The 23,704-nt window shown below is 36.0% G+C and overlaps 1 protein-coding gene across 5 annotated transcripts in view; it reads right to left on the reverse strand.

Moving 5' to 3' along the window:
- RBM46 (RNA binding motif protein 46) overlaps window positions 1-23,704 on the reverse strand; it is a 48,988-nt gene that overhangs the window by 25,160 nt on the left and 124 nt on the right. For 3 of the 5 annotated variants that reach the window (XR_008421652.1, XM_053901175.1, XM_053901174.1), the window contains exons 1-4: window positions 23,190-23,684; window positions 9,443-9,604; window positions 5,808-6,275; window positions 4,483-5,265 (exon numbers count right to left, since the gene is read on the reverse strand). Coding sequence is in view for 4 of the 5 variants with exons in the window: in XM_053901175.1 (XP_053757150.1) it covers window positions 4,483-5,265; window positions 5,808-6,275; window positions 9,443-9,593 (1,402 nt within the window). In the remaining variant the exon portion in view is untranslated. Of the gene's footprint in view, window positions 1-4,482; window positions 5,266-5,807; window positions 6,276-9,442; window positions 9,605-23,189; window positions 23,686-23,704 lie in introns of those variants that run through there. The other 2 variants (XM_019441184.2, XM_019441183.2) reach the window with 2 other exon arrangements.

The following is a 23,704-nucleotide window of genomic DNA, read 5'->3' on the forward strand; positions in this document are numbered from 1 at the left end:
CAACTGTTTGCCATTAAACCCACCACCATGCTATTTTTCTAACAGGTATTTGCCCACATTGTGCCCCTCTCTGCCTATAAACTCTCCTCAAGATCTACAACTCAAAATCAGGTAGGAAGCATGCCCTTCCTCTGTATTCTCAAAACAACTTATGCAGAGTTTGTATCTCTGCCTTCTTCAGTAGACCATGACTCCTTAAGACCAAAAACCGTGTTTTATTTATATTTAGCTCCTGATTGCTTACAGAAGTACACTTAGCCCTCAAAAGAGGCATATAAGAAAAATTGGCTCTTTGAATTTCTTCAGTGAGAAATAAAGTTTTATTGCCTAAAAAAATAAAATAAACTTCATCGGTCATAGCCAAAACAACAGTACACAAGTCAAATGAAAATTAATGGCACAAGCTGGTCTGCGACAGAGGTTCTTTACTCCTGTTTGAAAGCTTTGTGTAGTAAAACTGCCATGTGTGTCAGTGTTCTACAAACATGGAAACAAGAAATTCCTTGCCTTCGATCAGTTGTTAATAAATTATTTAACAAAGTGCATTTGCCAACACACAGAGGCTACCCCCCCTTCTTCCAGTAACTTTTCTCCAGGACTTTCTTTCTTCAAAACTATAACTCTCCAGGACCTTCCTTATTTGCTCAATTTCTGCTTATCCCACACCCAGGTGGCAAAGAATCCTCTAAGGGAAAGCAGTGGCAAAACTGGAAGGCCCGTACTCAAAACAGAGGCACAGTTTTAGGAAAAGCAAAATTATTCACACTGATAGTCTAATCTATTATTAAACAGATACAAAATTATGAAATAGAAAATGATTACTTAAAAAGACGTGACTCTGAATGACCCATGATGTCTCCATACATGAAATATGTAGAATAGAACCTATCTATCTCTTGGCCCACAAGTATTAAACCCACTGAGTATCCCACTTATTATAGGCTCCTAAATATAAACAAGTGACAATTAATTTCTTATCCTGTTAGTTAGGTGATCAGTTTCCAGTGAGGTTAGGGAGGTCATTCTATGACATTATGAAGATGAAGATAGTCTCCAATTTTGAAGTAAAAAAAAACAAAACAAAATAAAAGAAAAAAATGAGGGTTCAATTTTGGCATTAATCCCAGATTTCAATTTTTATTCTATTAGGGGTATTCTGCTTAAAACAGAGCTTACTTTAAATGGGACCAAAAAACCCAAAATTTTTGAAAAACTGATTTTAAAGTACTACCCATTAAGAACTTTTGGGGTTCTGGTAAGACCACTAAATAGTCACTAGAAGTAAACTCTCTAACTTCTAGTGCTCATTTAAATGCCTGTTAACTCTTCAAGAAAATTTCTATTTTCCTAACACCAATGATAATCATTTAACTAAATAACTAAATAAAGGCTATTTTTTTTCTCTTTTATTTTTCAAACTTCAAAATGGGCATGGTAATACTAAAACAATGTGGATATTAAAAGTACATTCTTGTAGAAGTCTGAAATAAAAAGGTAAATGACTTTGTATCACATACAATAGTCAAAGATCATCAAGGTAAGACTAAATAATAATGCTAAAAATAGCATTAAATTGATGCAAAATGAAGCAAACTAAAAAAAAAATTACTACACACACAAAGAAAACATCTTAAAATAGTAGTTAAATTCATTATCTAGAAAATTAGGTTCAAATTATTTAAGAAAATAGAGCCAAAAGTGATTTCATACTCAATGAACTCTCTTTGAGAGACTCCAGGAACCAATAGCAACCTCTCAAGATCTCAGAAAAGCCCAGTGCTTGAAACACATAAATATTTAGCAGGATATGAACAACATATCACCCCTCCCCCTCTAAGAACACACCACCAACAACAAATGGTCTCAACCCTTAGCCGCCCAATAAAAGCTTGCAACCTCTGAAGGTTCCTATATCTAAATATAGGAATTTTTACCCAAAAAAGGCTTCAACTCTTTGAAGCCCAGAGGCTCCAATGTTAACAGAAGTAAAAAGCAAACCAGAATATTGCCACAACAATATTCAACCTATATCCTTATTTCCCATAGAGCAACATGTAACATCCTGGCTGTCTATAGTTCCTGTCTTACTTTAACAACCTCCAAATGTCAGGCATGTGTTTTCTAATCAAAGATTCCTAGACCCTTGATTTCTGAGTCTTACACTTCCCTAAATTCTCTCCCTACTTCTCCTCTAACAGTTGCCTCTAACTCAATCTTCGCTCATATTTTAGTCAACTGCAGTAAGTATTTTTATGTTACTTCCTATAGACAAGGCCTCAAGCCTTGTGTAGTGCATCCAAACAAGCTTTAGTATTTAATCAAAAGTTTTGGCTTATATTTGGGTCTTAGGTCTTCTCTCTGATCGTAATTAGAAACTGAGAAAATATATGAAACACAAATTGTCCAATTTTTTATTATAAGTAGCTTTTAGATAAGGTTGATAAAATCTGAAATAGATGACTAAAGCAAACTGTGCCCTCTAAGTATTTCATTTACTGAAGCTAATTTTATCCCTAAATAACATAGTCAAGTTGGGAATACTATACCTAAATAGGGGTTTTCTTTGGGAACTATAAGGTCAATACAAGTTAATTATGGTCTGAGGACTCAAGTAAAAACCATGTTAATAATGGAATTAAAAGCTGATGAAAACCCTCTGGTTCCATATAATATCTTCTTTATGGGATAACAAGATGAGCAAATCACATCTAAACAGAAAATCTGACATAAACTAAGATATTTTAAGTATCTTAGAAATGTCAGTGAAGATAAATTTGTTAAGGGAAATGAGTGGGGGCAGAAATATGCTTCAGTAATACCATGTTAGGTCAGACACAAGTATCCTGGGAAAATCTTGCTCAGCCAACTAATTATCTATATTCCACTCCAAAAAAATAATTTGATCCATTTTTCTCTAGGAACCGTACTTTGAATTATTTGCTGTCCACATAAAGATAAACTAAACTTAAACTGCCCATATAAAATTATCTTTAAATTTCTTATTGAGGGGCGCCTGGGTGGCGCAGTCGGTTAAGTGCCCGACTTCAGCCAGGTCACGATCTTGCGGTCCGTGAGTTCGAGCCCCGCGTCAGGCTCTGGGCTGATGGCTCGGAGCCTGGAGCCTGTTTCCGATTCTGTGTCTCCCTCTCTCTCTGCCCCTCCCCCGTTCATGCTCTGTCTCTCTCTGTCCCAAAAATAAATAAAAAAAAAAAAAAAAAAAAGCTGAAAAAAAAAATTTCTTATTGAAAGAAAAAATGGAAGGTTTCTATTTTGTGTATTAATGAAAATTATACATAAGAATTTACTCACTTGTATGACAGTAAAATTCCCAAATATTTCCAACTAATAATTGAGGACATTACTGAAAAGTTTCCTTCCAAGAAACCCTACCATAAGTCCTAATCATCAGGATCTCCTAAAAATATGCATACCATAGGAGTGGCTACAATGGATAAGCACTGTATAAAATCGATCCAAACAATACATAAGATTCCCTCTCCCCTTGAAAATGGTTTTCTTTATAGACTGCCTTCTCTTTACAAATTTGATAATATCAATTTTAAACAGATATAAGCTCCAGTAGTATGGTTCTGCAACCATATAACAAATCAATTTTAAGCTAAGAGTTTGACAATTATAATCAAGAAATAATTATAATCCTTAGTAGAAAACTTTTCCTTTTTATTGTTATTTTCAAGAAACCACTATTCTTCTATCAAATATTATTTGAGGTACAAAATAATCACCGACTAAAATCCATAGCTTCGTTTAAAAAAAAAATAGAACTGAGAAAAACTGGTTGTAGAGGAGAGAATAACATAATAAAAAACAGAAATATGAAAATACCAGAGTGGTATTACATCTCTTCCTTCACAATACCAAATAGTTTGTTACCATATGGCCCAAAGCCTTTTTAATTATCCCTCAAAGGCTTTAGAAAAACTTTTTTAAAAGCATGAAATTAGAGAGAACGGTCATAAACATCTCTTAGTGATGCTTTTTGTCTTTCATGAGTAATGACAAATTTCCAGATTGGTGAGCATAAGGCTGTGTCTACACATGACCCATCTGAAATACGTCTGATTTTACTAATCTCTACCCCCACTCCCCAAAATGATTACTGTGTAGACTTCACCAAAGATGCAGGGACAAATTACTTAGAAATTGGTTTAAGTAACATCCTATAAGTTATATAGAAATTACTTCAAATGAGGATTAGTTATTACAAAAACAATAAATTAATGAAATAGGATCATGAACTCTATAAAGTGAATCAAAACCAAATTTTCCCCTAACTAAAGTTTAAAAAGCTAAATACAGAAATATTATACAGGAGAAAAGTCTCAACAAAATGTACCATGAATTCATAAAACTGAAGTAAAATGTATGTTAAATATCACTGTTGAGTTCAAAATAATTTATAATAATAGTATTTCCTAATTTCATACTGTACAATATTATTTAAAGTATTTTTAAACTTACCCAAATGAAGTAGCGTAAACTGGGCTGCCAGTTCCTTTGCATCTTCTAAGGTAGTACAGAGTTTGTCAGGCATAAAATAACTCTGGGATCCATTTGCAATAGCAGGAATAACAATTTTATATACCAAGAGTACTTTCCCATCTTGACTTGTTGTTGAATATAAATAATATTCTGGTGGTGCCCAATTATTTTTGTTGCAGTAATAATCCAAATGCATTACTGCAGAATTGAAATGATTGGATTTTAAAGAATACATACTAATTGGAGTAAGCTTTATTCCAGGAAAAAATGGATAAGTGCATCTTTCGATTTCAGGAGGACTTGGGCTATGCTGACCATTGAGACGAGCTGGAAGAGTTGGTGGCTTGCCCAGAGTTTTTGGGTGGCTCTCTTCTTTGTTAGCAAACACAATCAAGTTTTCAGAATTAGGGCTAATCTGGCCATTAAGGTGCTGTCTCCAAGTGCTTTCTTTATTTACTGGTTTTGCCAGTGTTACCTCAATACTTGCTCCATCAATGAATTTTCCATTCATAACAGACATAGCAGCCACTGCATCTTCTCGGTTGAAAAAGTGAACAAAAGCATAATCTCTAAGTTTCTTTACTCGTTCAACTGCACCAGGTTTGAATTTGTTGAATTCTGCTTTAATTGTTTCCTCTGTAGTTGAGATCATTAAATTTCTTACATAGAGAACTTTAACTCTCTGCATTGTTTCCTCGTCAACCTCTTTCTCTGGGTCAGCCCAATCTACCTGAATGGTATGGCCCCATAGTTGGAATGTACCTGTAAAAGAGAATAAATTACCCTGAAGACAGTTAAAACAACTAAAAGTCAAAAACTATTAAGTAAAATTTTCTCCAAAGAATCAGGAACTCAAATACCCATCAGTAGTAGTAAACATTAGTTTCTCACAAGAAAGTCACATGAAAGTTTTTACTACGGCAATCCAGCCAGAACTTACAGAATTCATTTTAAGAGCAAACAGAACAAATTTAAGAGAAAAAGAACAAATACACTTCAAAAATAGACCTTTATCAGAAGAATTATAGGTACTATCCTTTGAATTTTCATCAAACAACAATAAAAGTGTATACATTCAGTAAATTAGTATATTATTATAGATAATGACTCTTCTTGTCATTTAGAAGATAGGAGCAACTTCTTGTCTTTTAGAAGCATTTATTTTACTTCCTTATACAAAATATCTCTATACCTCTTTAAGGGCATTACACAGTTTCAAAATATCGAACTAAGAAATGCTGTCATTTTTCCATATTTATAATAAGACTAATACGAAAAAGTAAATTTTAAAAGGTCAAGTTTACCTGGGATTAGTTTTCTCCTAGCCATAGCAGCAGCTCTGTGAGATTCATATTCAACAAATGCAAAACCACGATTTTTGGTCTTATCAGTTGCACTTGGATAAACAATGACATCTACAACTCCTTCTGTAACTTTCTTCATTTCATCCAAAATTTCTTCTTTCTTCTTTTCCTTAGGAATAGCTCCAATAAATAGCCTGCAATTATCCAAGCTTACACACACACCAATAAACTTCCCTGGTCGAATCTCATAATTATTAAGAATTCTGATGGCTAATTGAGCTTCTTCTTTTGTAGTGTACATCACAAAAGCATAACCGCGGTTTTCACCACTAAATTCCATCATAAGTCGAAATTCATATATCTTTCCAGCTCTTTCAAATACAGGAACTAACTCATCTTCATACATATCACGAGGTATTTTTCCTACAAAAACTTCACAGCCTCTAGGTGGAGGTGGACCTTCCCAACCTAAAAGACAAAAATAAACAAATTCTAATAAGATATTTTGATACACCATTCAATGATTCAGTCATTCCACAAATTTACAGTGCCTCCTATGTACTGTGCACTACTCTAGATGTTGAGGATACAACAGTGCACAGAACAGAAGACCCTTCCCTCATAAGGCATATATATTCGACAGAGAACATAAACAATAACTGATAAAGGCTATGAAGAAAAAGCCAGAAAAGAGTTGATACTTTTAGCAGTCAGGTAAATCTCCTCTGAACACATGAGGTTTAAAGCAGAGACCTGAATGAAATGAGGGAATAAGCTTTGAGAATATATCATTACGAAGAAAGCAAGAGCTTTATACATTAGAACAACAACGAGCACATGGGCCTGTATGACTAACGTACTTGAAGCAATATTCAAGTGGTAGTCAGTGCCACTGACTAGAGGCCAAGATTTTATTTTAAGTGTGATAGAAAGCTAATGGGAGGGTGCTGAGCAAAGAAACAGCACTGGCTACTATTGAAAGGCAAAACATATTTATTTAGCTGTTTGCATCTGGTTTGCCTCTAGTATAAACACCACTCCTGTACTCACTGCTCTTTCAAAATCCTCCCCAAATGACCTCTCCTTTAATAGCTAGAATACTCTTTTCCCCAGTAACCCAAACCTGACTTCTTTATAAACCCATCTAGAAAACCTAAAAGACTCCACCAAGACACTGCTAGAACTGATACACAAATTCAGCGAAGACACAGGATATAAAATCAACATACAGAAATCTGTTGCATTTCTGTACACCAAAAATGAAGAAGCAGAAAAAAAAATCAAGGTACAGGCCCATTTACAATTGCACCAAAAACCATAAGATACCAAGGAATAAACCTAAGCAAAGAGATGAAAGACCTGTGCACTGAAAACTATAGAACACTTATGAAAGAAATTAAAGAGGACACAAAGAAATGGAAAAGCATTCCATGCTCATGGATTGGAAGAAAAATTTTGTTAAAATGTTCACACTACCCAAAGCAATCTACAATTTTTTTTTATTTTTATTTTTTAATATTTATTTATTTTTGAGACAGAGAGAGACAGAGCATGAACAGGGAAGGGTCAGAGAGAGAAAGAGACACAGAATCTGAAACAGGCTCCAGGCTCTGAGCTATCAGCACAGAGCGCAACACGGGGCTCGAACTCACAGACCACGAGATCATGACCTGAGCCGAAGTCGGACGCTTAACCGACTGAGCCATCCAGGCGCCCCTCAAAGCAATCTACATATTTAATAAAATCCCTATCAAAATACCACCAGCATTTTTCACAGAGCTAAAACAAACAATCTTAAAATTTGTACAGAACCACAAAAAACGCCAAATAGCCAAAGCAATCTTAAAAAGAAAAAGCTGAAGTATAACAATTCAGACTTCAAGCTCTGTTACAAAGCTGTAGTCATCAAGACAGTATGGTACCAGCACAAAAACAGACATGTAGATCAATGGAACAGAACAAAAAATCCAGAAATGGACCCACAACTATATAGTCAACTAATCTTCAACAAAGCAGGAAAGAATATCGGATGGACAAAAGATAGTCTCTTCAATAAATGGTGTTTGAAAAACTGGACAACATCATACAAAAGAATGAAACTAGACCACTTTCTTACTCTATACACAAAAATAAATTCAAAATGGATGAAAGACCTAAATGTGAGACAGGAAACCCATCAAAATCCTAAAGGAGAACACAGGCAATAACCTCTGTGACTTTGGCTGTAGAAACTTCTTACTAGACAGGTCTCCAGAGGCAAGGGTAACAAAAGCAAAAATGAATGACTAGGACTTCATCAAGATAAAAAGCACAGTGAAGGAAACCATCAACAAAAAGCAACCTATGGAATGGAAGAAGATATTTGCAAATGACATATCAGATAAAGGGTTAGTATCCAAAATCTATAAAGAGCTTATCAAACTCAACACCCAAAAAACAAATAATCCAGTTAATAAACAAGTGGAAGACATGAACAGACACTTCTCTAAAGAAGACATCCAAATGGCCAACGGACATATGAAAAGATGCTCAACATCACTAATCATCAGGGAAATACAAATCAAAACTACAATGAGATACCACCTCACATCTGTCAGAATGGCTAAAATTAACAACATAGGAAACAACACATGTTGACAAGGATGTGAAGAAAAAGGAACCCTCTTGCACTGCTGATGGGAATGCAAAGTAGTGCATCCACTCTGGAAAACAGTACAGAGGTTCCTCAAAAGTTAAAAATAGAACTACCCTACAACCCAGCAATTGCACTACTGGGTACTTACCTAAAAGATACAAAAATACTGATTCGAAGGGGCACATGCACCCCGATGTTTAAAGAAGCATTGTCAATGATAGCCAAATTATGGAAAGAGCCCAAATGTCCATCAGCTGATGAATGGATAAAGAAGATATGGTGTGTGGGTGTGTGTGTGTGGGTGTGTGTGTGTGTGTGTGTGGGTGTGCGCGCGCATATATATAATGGAATATTATTCAGCCATCAAAAAGAATGAAATCTTGCCATTTGCAATGATGTGGATAGAGCTAGAGCATATTATGCTAAGTGAAATAAACAAATGCCATATGATTTCACTCACATGTAGAATTTAAGAAATAAAACAGATGGACATAAGGGAGGGGGAAAAAAGAGAGGGAAGCAGACCACAAGAGACTCTTAACTATAGAGAACAAACTGAAGGTTGCTGGAGGGGAGGTTGGGGAGGATGGGCTAAATAGGTGATAGCTATTAAGGAGGGCACTTGTGTTAAGCACTTGGTGTTTGTTACATGTAAATGATAAATCATTAAATTCTACTCATGAAACCAATATTACACTATATGTTAACTAACTAGAATTTAATAAAATTTTGAGAAAAAAAACACCCAACTTCCTTCTCAGCTGTTTCTTAACCAAGAGCAGAGTTGAAAAAAATGTAAAGGTCAAACATGCATAATACCTATAATATTACGCATTATTATATGCGCATCACATATATAATAATACCTCTTTCCCCTCACAACTATAAAAGTGATTACTAAGGTCTTAAAGCAGTTATAAGAAAAAAAAACTGATACTAATGATATATGCACCTAATGTACATTAAAGATACAATTTTTTGAACATAAATACATCCACACCTGGAGGAGGACCACCAAATTTCCTTTGCCCATTTTCTTGAACCATGTTGTAACCAGTCTTTTCCATCAAAGCAAGTAATGCTGCTTCATTCTGAGTACCAGTTCTGACTTTACTGCATCCATTTATTCCATCTATGTTTTCTTCATTCATGGTTGCAATTCCTAAAACAAAATTCAAAAAACAGTGTTTATGACAGAGCACCAGGAATCTATGAAGGAGTCCTCTAGGTTGCAAGAAACCAAAAACAGTGTGGCTGCTAACATCTGATGATCACTGTGGTCTTGCCCACTAAGTCCTGCTCTACAGCAGAAGCTAGAAATTCCATTTAATGTCACTGATCAATTAAGCAGTACCTTTAGAAGGCGTAAGCTACAACAAAGGGAGGCAAAAGTAAAAAAGAGAAAAAAACACAAATAAATGAGAAGGGGTTAGAGAAGAGAAAAGAAAGCAGAAGGAGTAACAAAACAAATATACTGCCATCAGTGAATACATTATCACTGCTGATCTATATGGCCCAAGGTTTATTTTATCATACAGGCCAACTGGATTTTACTGTGCCTTACAATTCTCAGATAAATGTAGCCTAATGCCAATATAGCTCATGTTGTCAGCAATCTCTAAGAACTCCAAAAGTTATCAGAAATTGAACAGACGCTTGGAGTAAGTAAACAGAATTTCAAACCAGTCCCTGTTCCTAAAAGAAGCTACTAAAAAACGTAGGTTATCACAACCACTTGTCCTCCGAGCAGAAACAGGAACTACTGTGTTTTCCAACTAGCAGCAGCTTAAGAATTACATCGGTGGGTAGGCAGGAACTAGAAAGAACCTGAGATCTCTGCTGACCATATGTGTTTTTAGTTTTTTTAAATGAACTTAATTACAATGTCGTTAGGTTATCAGAAAATTCACATTGATCCTAAAGATTATTTTTTTCTGTTTCTTAATTATACGTCTCTCTCCTTTGGTATTACTATGAACAAATACAAAAATTAAAATCCACAGTCTGGGAAATGCACTGGGAAAGCCATTTTGGCTTTCAACAGAACTTTGGTAATTATAAATGGAAACTAAGTCACTGTAGCACAGCATTTCAAAAAGTATGAAATTTTTACCCCCAGCACCTCAATTTCACACTTAGTTCTGCCATTTTCTAGCTGTGGAAACTTGATCAGCTCATTGTTTCCTTGCTTATTATAAAATGGGAGTACCGGGGCGCCTGGGTGGCTCAGTCAGTTAAGCATCCATCTTCAGCTCAGGTCATGATTTTGCAGTTCCTGAGTTCAAGCCCCACATTGGGCTCTATGCCAACAACTCAGAGCCTGGAGCCTGCTAAGGATTCTGTGTCTCCCTCTCTCTCTGCCCTTCCCCCACTCATGTTGTCTCTCTCTGTCTCTCTCTCTCTCTGTCTCTCTCTAATAAATAAAGAGTAAAAAAAAATTTTTTTAAATGGGAGTACCAATATAACTTATTGCAAGGTTGCTGTTAGGATTCAGTGAGGCAATGATGTAAAAGTCTTGTTAGAATTACCTAAGGCCAAATAAAGGTTAGTTTTGATTAATACTAGAGAGGAGCACATCTTAACTTTTCACACACCCACACTGTTTTTGATTTTTTCAGAAACATTTTGTGCATTTTCTCAAAGGTTGTGTGGGCAGGGGGTGCGATATGGTAGACACATATCTAGGGAAGAGTATCTGCATCTCTACAGTGGATAGAGGATAGGAATGCAGAAGACATCACCAAAGAATCACTGCTCTAAAGTAAGTGAAACTGTCACTGTAGTTATACTCACTAGTACTTAATATAGCACAACAGCTCTGAAGCCAGACTGCCTGGATTCAAATCCTTTTTTGCTTACCAGCTATAATTTTCAGTAAGTTACTTAGCCCTTCTGTATCTTAATTTCCTCATCTTTAAAATGTGAATAATAGGGCACCCGGGTGGCTCAGTCATTTAAGGTGCCAATTCTTGATTTCGGCTCAGGTCATGATCTCATGGTCTCTGAGATGAAGCCCACGTTGGACTCTGTGCTGGCAGCACAGAGCTTGCTTGGGATTCTTTCTCTCTGCTCTCTCTGCCCCTCCACAACTTGCTCTCACTCTGTCTCAAATAAACATTAAAAAAAGTTTTAAAAATAAATAAAATGAGGATAATAACACTGCCTATCTGATAGCCTTAATGAATATTAACACAAATGCTAATTTTATGCATATATTGGAACCTTTAAAATCACTAACATCTATGAATAACGATAGCTTAAAATCCAGATATTTATCTTTACAGTAACTGATTTCAGAACAAAAGTATGACACCAGATAGAAAGAAACAGGCTGAGAATAAGACTCAGAAGTTCAGTTTATTTAGTAGCCTATTATAAAGCCATGGAATTTCTACACATTACCTCTAGTTTATACAACTACTAAAAGAGAGTCTCAACTTTGCTAAAAGAAAATACTATTTCCACAGATGAAAAAACGCAGGCTAACAAAGAAATTATCCAAGATCACAGAGCCAGAAAGCGGCACAGACAGAATTCAATTCCAGGTCTGCCTGATGCTAAATATCCCCTCCTGCCAAGAAAATGATTTTGACATACCTTTTGCCGCAACATTACCTTAAAAAGTCCCTCAAAAAACGAAGAAGCACCCAAATTGACTTTCATGCAAGTGGAATATGCAGAAATTATAAATTAATACACCTTAGTCATGTGACTTCTACAGTCCTTCCTAGTTGCAAAATGTTTTCTGAGCGGTGAATATAGCTACAAACACATTTATATCACACACACTATACACACACAATCTTTTTAGTCTTTAAAGCTCTTTCCAAGCTATTATATTGCATTCAATGGAGTAATTCTGAAGAAAATGAGGCAAGAAAGTAGCTCCTGGACCCATATAGTTTCTACCTGCCATCTACCTAATTTCCTTAAACTTACTAGCCCAGTTTTCTTTATGAAGCTAAGATTCATTTATCAACCTGCCTAATGAATGTATTGAGAATGAGATATTCAACAGGCATCTTGAATTCAACATATCCAAAACTCAATGTCATTTTAACTTCTAAACCTGTTTAAGTTCCTTCCTGTTTTACATCTCCATCAATTCTTCCATTCAACCAATAAACAAACCACAACAAACATACTCCCATCTCCTACAAACTATCACAGAGTTTCACAATGTGAGTTAACCCAGAGTCTTCCTTTGATTCAGTCACAAACACCTGCATATTTTACCTCTGAACAGACCTTGAAATCAATCTTTTCCTGTCCATCCCCACAGCCTGTTCTCAATTATGTGTTACTGGAACCAGTACTAGATTCTTAACTGTTGTTACAGGCTTTAGTCTTGTGCCCTGCAAACAAAATCTCCATGATGCTGTTGAGGTGATATCTGATCATCTTAAGTTGTGAATACAAATCAAAACTAAGGGGAAAAATGAGTACTCTTATGTTTTAATCTTAGAATCAAAAGGCCTTTCTAGAAAATGAACAAAAGAGCCTCAAAGGAAAATATTACTGTATTATTTTTTACTACATAAATATTAACTATCATCTTGGAAGGCAAAAAGAACAAAACCAAGACAGAAAATTATAAACAGGGAAAAAGGATCTGCAACACACATATTTAAGGCTACTTTCAAAATAAAAAAAGGGCAGCATGGTGTCATAATTAAAAGCAAATTCAAGTATCTAAATAATGGCTTAAAGGCAAATCCTGGTTCTCCCCCTTACTAACTCTGACTTTGGGCAAGTTTGGCTTCAGTTTATTTGTCCCTATAAAGTAGATAATAAGAATTTCTACCTCATAGTGAGTGTTGTTGTCAGGATTATGGAGAAAGGGCTTAAAACAGTATTTTGGATATAAGCACTATAAATGTATTTACTATTTAATATACAAAAATAAATAAATTTAATTTCTAATAAAATATTGTCTAATAAATTAATAAAATAATAAGAAAAACACAAACAGCAGACCAGGGATTGCAAACTCAGATTCATTCACTTGTTCAACAAATGTTTGCTGAGTACCAACTGTGTGCTGGTACTATTCCTTATGTCTGGGATACATCAGTAAATAAAAGAGCGAAACCCCTCCCTGGCATAGCCTGTTAGCCAGTGGAAGAAAACAAGCAATAATTAAAGTAATAAGTAAGTAATATATGTTAAAAGGTAATGTGGGGGCTTGGGGGGCAGGGATAGGGCACATGGAAGGGATTAACAGAAAACAGAAGACAGGGTGCAATTTTAAAGAGGATAGCTATGGGGCGCCTGGGTGGCACATTTGGTTAACTGACCCAGTCTTGATTTCAGCTCAGGTCATGATCTCACGGTTTGTGAGATCGAGCCCCACATCAGGTTCTGTACTGACAACATGGAACCTGCTTGGGATTCTCTCTCTCCCTCTCACTCTGCCCCTCCCCTACTTGTACTCTCTCTAGCTCTCTCTCAAAATAAAATAATTACATTTTAAATAAATAATAAATAAATAACTAGTACTAACCTCAATAAGAAGGCAACATTTGAGCAAAGAATTAAGAAACCTACCTATGCAGTTATTTGGGAAGAGCACTTCACACAAATAGAAAAAGGAGGACAAAGGTACAAGGTAGAAGTGTGCATGACACACAAAAGGTACAGCAAGGGGATTGGTACGGCAAAGCCAGGAAGACAATAAGAATAGTAGGAGATAAAATCAGAGAGGTAATAAGCTGCCACATGACACAGACCCTGTAAGTCAGGTAACGAAGGACTTTGGCTTTTATTCTAGGTTAAATGAAGAGCCACCACAGATTCTTGAACACAGGAGAACTATCATCTTTCCTTTTAAAAGGATCATTTGGCTATTATAGCGGAAAGGCAAAAGAAGTGGGGTGCCTGGCTGGCTCAGTTGGTAGAGCATAAGATTCCTGATTTCAGGGTCATGAGTTTGAGCCCCACGTTGCAGGTAGGGATTATTTAAAAATAAAAACTTTAAAAAGAAAGAAAGAAAGAAAGAAAGAAAGAAAGAAAGAAAGAGAGAGAGAGAGAGAGAGAGAGAGAGAGAGAGAGAGAGAAAGAAAGAAAGAAAGAAAGAAAGAAAGAAAGAAAGAAAGAAAGAAAGAAAGAAAGAAAGAAAGAAAGAAAAGAAGAGCAAAGGTGGCAGCAGGGAGACCAAAGAGAAGACTACAACTAAAACTCAGGTGAGAAATGATGGTGGCATGGACCAGAGAGGGTGATGAAGGGGAAAAGAAGTAGTCTCTGATATGAGATACATTTTAAAGATATACCTAACAGAATTTTCTGATAGACTAGATATGGATTGGAAGATAAACAGAGAAGTCAAGGATAACACCAAAGTACTCGCTAGAGCAATGAGAAGCAGAAAGATGAGGAAGGCAGAGCTAGAACAGATTTTAGGGATAAGATCAGAGTTCAGCTTTGAACACAGTGAGTTTTTGTATCCACTAAATGACCAACTCGAATGCCTACAAGGCCCTGGGAAGAAATGTTAAATGAGCATAAAGGCCAAAAACAAGACTCTAAGAAGTGCTATGCACCATCTGAAAACGGCAATGACTACTCAATTCTAATAAACTGTTTCCATCTTCAAATCCTGTTTGCCCAGTTATGCCACATTTTCCAATTTTAAAGAGAGAAGCCAGAAATGGCAGATTTTTATGTGAAATCTCAATGTTTAAAATCTGAGAACCAAAGAGCTGAATTTACCACGAAAACTGCAAAACTGGTGTTAAGTGTAAACTGGTGCAGCCACTGTGGAAAACAGTAGGAAGGTTCCTCAAAAACTTAAAAATAGAACTACTGTATGATCCGTAATTCCAGTACTGGGTATTTACCTGAAGAAAACAAAAACGCTAATTTAAAAAGATACACATGCCTCTATGTTCACTGCAGCATTATTTATAATAACAACGATAAGGAAGCAACCTAGGTGCCCACTGATAGAAGAATGGATAAAAAAGATGTGGGGTGCGTGTGTGTGTGTGTGTGTGTGTGTGTGTGTGTGTGTGTACTATACAGGTATAGTACACAGTATACCTATAGAACATACTATAGGAAGGTAACTTCCTACCAAATGAAAGTATTCAAACATGGGCTAAACATGCTGTAGAGATTCAAGCAAAGGGTGCACTACTGGACCATGTGGCTTTTACCATCCCTTCCAAAATTTAGTACAGAGAGTGAAAGCATAGAAGCTGCCTTCAAAGGATTTATAACCCAGAAAACAGTATTATCATCATCATCCAGTTAGGTGTCTTATGTTTCAAGCCTTCATTTTCAGGAGCAATATCTCTACAAGAGGCTCGCGGCTCCTTGAAAACAGAGTACTGCATAGTCAGAAAGACAAAATAAAACAAACTGAAAATTACTTCAAATATAAAAACAGTAACAAAAACTATACAGACCAAACAAAACACCTGCCGACTTTCTATCTTTTTAATTCTGGGCTGCATAAGGGCAGGGATCCCATCTGCCTTGAATACTTTCCTTATTATCCATACAGTGTTTGGTGCACAGTAAATACTCAATAATTTTTTGCTGGATGATGGGTCTAACAGAAAAATCCTTACCAGGACTTCATATACTGTTGGCAGGTACATATTAAATTGGAATTATCTTTTTAAAGGGAAATTTGGCAATATTTATCAAAATCTAAAATGTATATAAACAGTAATTACTAAAAAATTAACCTACAGATATAGTTGCACAAGTATGCAAAAATACATGCACAAGATGTGGACTGAAACATTGTATATAAAAGCAAAAATCTAGAAAAATATTTAGTTGTCTACACAGAGAGTACTGATTAAAAAATTATGGTATAGTGGGGCACCTGGGTGGCTCAGTCGGTTAAGCATCTGACTCTTGGTTTTAGCTCAGGTCATGATCTTATGGATGGTGGAATCGAGCCCTGCATCAGGCTCTGCACATGGAGACCCTGCTTGGATTCTCTCTCTCTCTCCCAGTGTCTCCACCCCTCCCCAGATTGCATGTGTGTGCATGCTCATGCTCTTTCTCTCTCTCAAAATAGATAACTTTAAAAAAAATCTTTAAAAAATTATAGTATTATGCAATTGTTAGAGAATATCATAGATCTGCATGTGCTGATATGGAAAAATATTTAAGAAATATATGAGAAAAGTATGCCAGAGAATAATATTTACTGGTTTACCAACTGAATGTTTTGTTTGAAGATACTCAAGTATACATTCACACGTTTTATAGGCATACAAAAATTTTAGAAAAACTTAACCATTGGTAAGTAGGAATGAGGAGTCAAAGCACCTTAATGTTTCACTTTTCTGTGACTGTCAAGAACATATGCTACTTGTATTAAAAGCAGGAAGCCTTTTGGGGGGTTTTCCATTGTCCCTTACATATAAAATCCAAACTCTTTAAAAAGCCATAAAGGTCCTTTCCTAATCTGGCCCAGCCTACGTCTCCAACTTCATTTCTTACTCTATGTCAACAACAATACTTACCTTTTTGTCATTTGTCAAATGTGCCAAGTGCTCACATACCAGCCTTTGTGTAGCTTGTTCCCACAGTCCTGTCTCACTCTCTTTGCCTTTCCCACTCCTAACATTTTCCAGAAAAACCACCCCATGACTCTCCCTTTCAATGCTAAATTAGGCATTCCTCTATACTACTATCACAGAACACACCTCAGAGTGCTGGTCTGTCAATCCCTTCTACCACCTCCCCCCCTAAACTCTGCCAGATATCAAGAAGGGTCTAGTTTTTTATTTCCAAATCTCTACCACCATGTACACTCCCTAATATGTGATAAATGTTCAATGAATGAGACAGAAAGGGAGGGACATTGTGATTTAATTGAAAATAATGGACTCGGGTAAGAGAAGGCCTGAGTTCTAGTGCTTAGTCAAGAAATCTCTGGATGAATTACTTTACAGCCTTTACCTTTACTTTCCTAATCTGTGAAATTCCATTTTATGTCTATTTCTGCATTCATATATTTAGCACCTTATATACCCTGCATGATGATAGGCAGTTTATATACATTATTTCATTTAGTACTTACAATAACTCTGTGAGATAGGTACTATTCTATTCCATTTCAAAAATAAACTGAGACTAAGATAAAGTTACAGTGCTAGGAAATTGGTAGGGTAGATATTCAAACCTGTCTGCCTAAATATTGGGCTCCTGAAGGAATACTTTATATTACCTTCATTTTTGATATTCAATAATCTGAGATCTTCATAAAAACGATGTGATTTGCCAGAGGCCATATAAGTTGCAAAATCAGTACCTGAATCCAGGTTTTTTCAGATCAATAGTTATTCTTTTAAATATGATTATAACAACTACTCAAATATTTATGGCTTCTTTAAAAAACTACAGCATGATACTTTTTAAAACTATATTACCTTAGAGGGGAAAAAAATCAGTCAAATATTTTTGGAAAATCTCTAATAAAATAATTTCAAATTTATTAAAGACCTTATAAATCATCTCATTCAACCACCTATCTGATATACAATTCTCTTTTACAATATGGGTGCAAAGCAGTCACCTACCTTATTCTTGAATTCTTACAAGAAACTCATATTCTCTAGAACAACTTAACCTTGGTTAACTCTTTCAGAAAGCTCTTTCTTATAATGATCATAATTTCTTCCCTTGTAACTTTCACAAATAGATCCTCATATCATCCTTCTGGCCACACTGAACATGCCTCTTTCATCTAACTGCACTTGAAAAATTCTTCTCCTCTTCTTCAAGCTAAACATTACCAGTTCCTTAAATCCAACATTTTCTAAAATGATGTCCCTTAGAATACTATTCTAGGAGCTATTAACAGGCCTCAAAAATGTGTTCCATACCTAAATAACATCTGAGAATCACTATACGTCTCTCTTAAGAGTATCACAACAAACATTAGCATATTTAAGACGATGAAAAGTTTCAGTTAAAACCTTTCAACTTTAACTCCTGCTTCTCAAACATTTCAACATGACACCCTAATTCTCCCTGCTACCTGTATTAACTGCCTATAAAATTATTTGGAAAATGCTGCCTTAACTGCTCTTTACAGGATACAGTTTGTTCCCTATGTTCCCTCACTGTCCTCTTTTTCCTTTACAAGTATGGTGGTCAAAATTACAGAGAAAGATTCCATCAGTGTTCTACACAGCTGCATGATACTGATGGTTGAATGAAGCATACTATCAACACTGGGGTTTTAATTTTTAACAACGTATTTACATCTGAAGAGTATATGTGATATACTGAAAAAACGTTTTTTTAAATAATAAAGCTATCCTGTAAAAGACCATCTCCAGAGAAGGTAAAAAGATGTTCAGCTTTTCCTCAATTCACCCCTTCTATGTCCATTACTATGATGATTATATATATGATTACTATGATTACTATGATGAACTATGATGATACTGTCTCTGTTCTCTTTCCATCATTTTTAGATTCTTCTAACTTTCTGGCTTCACATATTTATTAAATGGCAGAATTAGGAAGTCTGTACTGTCAGCTGGGTACCTTACACTATACTCCAGGAACACACTTACGTGACATCAAATCCAATAAATAAATAAATCTGTTATTAACAGATTCTGTTAAGAGTTAAGGTACTCTTTAACAATCAGAACCATCAATAAGATAAAGATTAATTAACCAAACCAACTTTCAGCCTTTTGTCTTTAAAAAAAAAAAGGGCAATGTCCTTCTATCATTGCTTTAAAATTAAAATCATTTTAGGGGTGCCTGGGTGGCTCAGTCGGTTGAGTGCCCAACTCTTGATTTCCACTCAGGTCGAGATTCCAGGGTCATGAAATGAAGCCCCACATTGGGCTCCACACGGAGTTTGGAGCCTGCTTAAGATTCTCTCTCCCTTTTTCAAACAAAAAGCATTTTAAATAATATAACTACCTTTTTCCTCCCTTTAGGATTGTTTTTATTCTACTTGGCTTTGACTATACCATCATGGAAGATTTTCTACTAAGAAAATATTAGAATTACAAGTGGACCGTAGACCACCTCCAATGTTATACATAGAAAATCAAGAGCAACTAAAATAGACTTGCTTAAGGTCACAAAACTAGTAACTGAAAAGACCTATGGCTCAAACCTTCAGACATCAATAAACTCTGACTCTGGCTCTTTTCCAGAATTTAGTCCAGAGGGACCTTAATGGCCTAAACATCCTATAGGACATCATACTGTCCCATTACACTAAAGAAAGACATCAAGTTGATACAATGTGGAGAATAGGAAAGTATGAGATTTATATTTTTTTAAGCATGCTGCAAGGATGAGGGAAAAAAAAAAGACTAGTTTAATATGCTGCCTTACATATAAAACAATTGAGAAATATACCTTCTGTTTCCATTTTACCCAAAATGTAGAATTTAATCAATGCATAGTTTTGTTTTTCTGTAACTCATCGCTTACTCTAAATGGCCGATTTGTGCAATGCAAACCACCCCTGCAATTACTTACAGACATGTATTTTGGGTCAATTCATGTCTCTAAAGTTGTATTTTTAAAGATATTATATTATCTAGGGTGTCACGTTGAAACAAATGGCAGTCCCCACATTAAAGACTCTTTTTAACATACAATGACTAGAAACATATGCTAGACTTAGTACATTTAAAGAAATCTCAATCAAAATATTTTAAAAACTTAAAATTAGGAAAGTGTAAGAGTCACCAACCTCACTCTCTCTTTAGAAAGGAATATGTTTTATCTTAAAGCTTTCAAAACAAAGGTAACATACACACATCTCTAATTCAAAAATCAAAAATATCTAACTTTAATACCATATTTAATCTAACAAAATACATTTCCAAAAAGGCCAGAAATCAAGAACCTCAGATAATTAAAAATCAAATCTAAAACAGGCATACAACAGCCTAATATTTGTTCTAAACTATTCCAGAATCAATCTGAGAATTACCAAAACTCCAAGGAAGTATAGCAGCCCTATACATTATGACAAAGCTGTCATACCAACTGAAGCTTCTAGGCTCAATTAGTACTGCTGACCCAAGGAATCTGAGTAAGGGAAGGAGGGTCCTAAGCAAGAGAATGACACAAACAATTTATACAAAAAATAGTGGGGAAGGGCAGATTAAAAGCTGCTGTACCATAAATAAACTCTAGTTTTCACAGATAAATCTTTTTTCCTAAACTTTGGGCTTTCAAAGATTCCTTTCCAGCTCAGTTTCAAAAGTAAAATTAGAATAAAAATTAAAAAGAAAAAATTTTCTAAGCTATTAAGTAGGCCAAGACGGCATAGCCAATCACAGGATAGATATTCGAGTAACAATTTGAATCAAGCCTTTAGCTTTAAATGCTAACTATATCTTCACTAATTTTAAGAACCGTAATAAGTTAACAAAAATAAAAATTTTCAAATTTGTACTGCCTTTCAAAATAGAAAATATACTATTAAAAAATTACTAGCACAATTTTAGCAAAATATACATAAAATTAATCACTTATCTAAAGAAATTTGTGTCAGCTGTGTTCAAACTACTTAAAACTGACCCTTCATCTTATGAATTACTGTAAAAATTTATGAAATGAAAATGAACATTTTATAAATTTTATTTTTAAAAACTGCAATAGTGGGGCGCCTGGGTGGCTTGGTCAGTTAAGCGTCCGACTTCGGCTCAGGTCACGATCTCACGGTCCGTGAGTTCGAGCCCCGCGTCGGGCTCTGTGCTGACAGCTCAGAGCCTGGAGCCTGCTTCCGATTCTGTGTCTCCCTCTCTCTCTGCTCCTCCCCTGTTCATGCTCTGTCTCTCTCTGTCTCAAAAATAAATAAACGTTAAAAAAAATTAAAAATAAATAGAAATAAAAACTGCAATAGTGAAAAAAATTAATTTTTAAAGTATTAAAACACTTGTATAGAAAGCATATTAGTTATGGCATTCCTTAAATTACGTGGTATTAAATTCCTGATTTGTTCAATTGTTATTGAGTATGGAATGCTGAGACCATGGTTGCCAAGTCAATGGAGGTTTTTTTAAGTGGTAACTCATTTTAGTGACAGACTGCACTACTTTTATTTTCCACATAAAATGAGGATTACTCAAAAGTATATGGATATAGAAGTCTAACATCATTTCAGAATGAAAGGGTATAGATGGATTGGCTCAATTCCATTTTAAATTATTTTTATTAAATAATGAGGACACATTATTCCTAGAAGTTAAATATATAATGAATAAAAGTGTTGGTACTGGGTGTTTCACAACTTTTAGTAATACCGTAGAGAGTACTTTTTAATTATTTAATTAACAATTTTTTAAATATTGCATTGAACACAAAATTCTTTGAATTTAGTATAAAGATACCTACAATAGAACCAAAATTCTTGTATGCTACTACACAATAATACAGTGATATTCCTTACATAAAGGAAAAGGAAAAGGAAAGCTCCTATAAGCTTTCATCCAAAATCTATTATAATTTGAACATAGATATCACATTTTCTTCTCTCACTGATTTCGTTTTAGCAACAATCAGGTAGTAAAATAAGACACGACCCAGCATTAATACACAAATCTGGACAGATTTTACATCAAGTATTTGATTTGTATTCACAAACCCTCCTTAAACCGACATGTCTGTTTTTTAACAACAAAAATGACACCATTAAAAATAGGAGGCTTAATATCAGTCCATAAATTGGGCATATTGTTATTAATATTTCTTAACTCATAACAGATCCAATAATACACATGCTTATATTTCAGACGTTGATATGTATCATAATCTTTGGCAATAATGTTCAAATCCAATATTCTACCCTCTTAAATGAAAATTAGCAATTAAAGCAGTGCCTTAAACAGAAACTAAAGCACTGCTAATATTTAGCAATTGCAGCACTAATAGTCATCTTTATGTCCATTATGGCACACAGGTGCAAATTTTTAAAAACGAATGTTTTATATGTGCACCTTGGAAAGAATATCATTAAAGATGATTAAGGAGCTTTAATTCTGAAAGGCTCTGTATGGAAGTCTGTCCAACTGCTCAAATATACATTGTAGTGATTCTTGAAATGAAAATATCTTCCTGTTATTTAAATAAGGAAAATACTACCAACACGTGAATATGTTATTTATACATTGAACACATCCTGCTGCCTGGTTCTAACGCCATTATCAAACACAAAGCGAACAGATTTCTAAAGAGAAGCCAAGTCTTAAAAAGCTCCTCCTGATAGTCCCTCTACAATACTGGCCTATATTAGAATCGTCGCCTATTATAAAGACAATAGATTATTTGTCAAGAATGTAAAGAGAGAGCTTAAAGAAACTTCAACATTAACTAAATTCACATATAAGGCAACTGGTGCCCAAATAATTGGTCCTGGCTCCCCAAGGATCTCACAATTAACATCAATGCAAGGATTATTAAATCCCAGGTCTCCTGACATCACGTTCAGTGGTCTTTCTAGAACCCCCCCCCCCAAAGAAAATATTTAAAAGGTTTGTAATTAAAACTATCTGACTTTAGGAAACACAAATGGTACTACTGCGTGTACTACCGTCCATGGCTGCCTGCCGCGGCGTGTCGCGGGAGAGAAGGGGGTCAGTTATCTTTCCCAAACACCCACAGCCTTCCACTGTTCAAGACCCTACACACAAGAGAGCACTTGGGGAATAAACAGGAAGAGTCAAAGGCAGAGGAAAGTTCGAGGCTCATCCCAGTTAGAACTCAATGAAAACGACGACAGGATTGCCAAATCTCACCCAGCAGTCGGGACGCCCCGGACGTCGTCCCAAAGGCTCTACAGGGGACGCGCGGGCGCCACAACGGCCAGACGCCCTTGACGTGTGGCGGTCGACGGAGGCAGTGCTAGGAGAACATGGAGGGCAGCAGGTGGGAAGCGGCCGGAAGATGTCGGGGAAGAGCGGAAATAAAGCAGAGAGAGGGCAGGGCCCCCGAGGGGCGGAAGGAGCCGCCAAGGGGCCCCCGACGACAACTGGAGCTGGGGGACTGGACGGCTGGGACCACGCGGCGCAAACTGTGACGGCAAGAGCTATCGGGTCAAAAGATGCCCTCTGGGGCTGGGGAACCGCGTCAATGACTCTAGCCCTCCCTATGCTCGACGGGGCAGGGTAGTGAGGAGGGCGAATCCCGCAGACACTGCCTCCAGAGGGGCGTGAGTCCCCACTGCGTATCTGGCGTAACAGTGTATCGGACTGGGCCTTTTGCGGCCGGAAGGCGGGGTCTCCAGCCGTTACTAGCGGTTTGGTTGTGACCC

This window comes from Panthera pardus, unplaced genomic scaffold (genome assembly GCF_024362965.1).
Source record: "Panthera pardus isolate Hobbes unplaced genomic scaffold, ASM2436296v1 HiC_scaffold_13, whole genome shotgun sequence".
Lineage (NCBI taxonomy): Eukaryota > Metazoa > Chordata > Mammalia > Carnivora > Felidae > Panthera > Panthera pardus.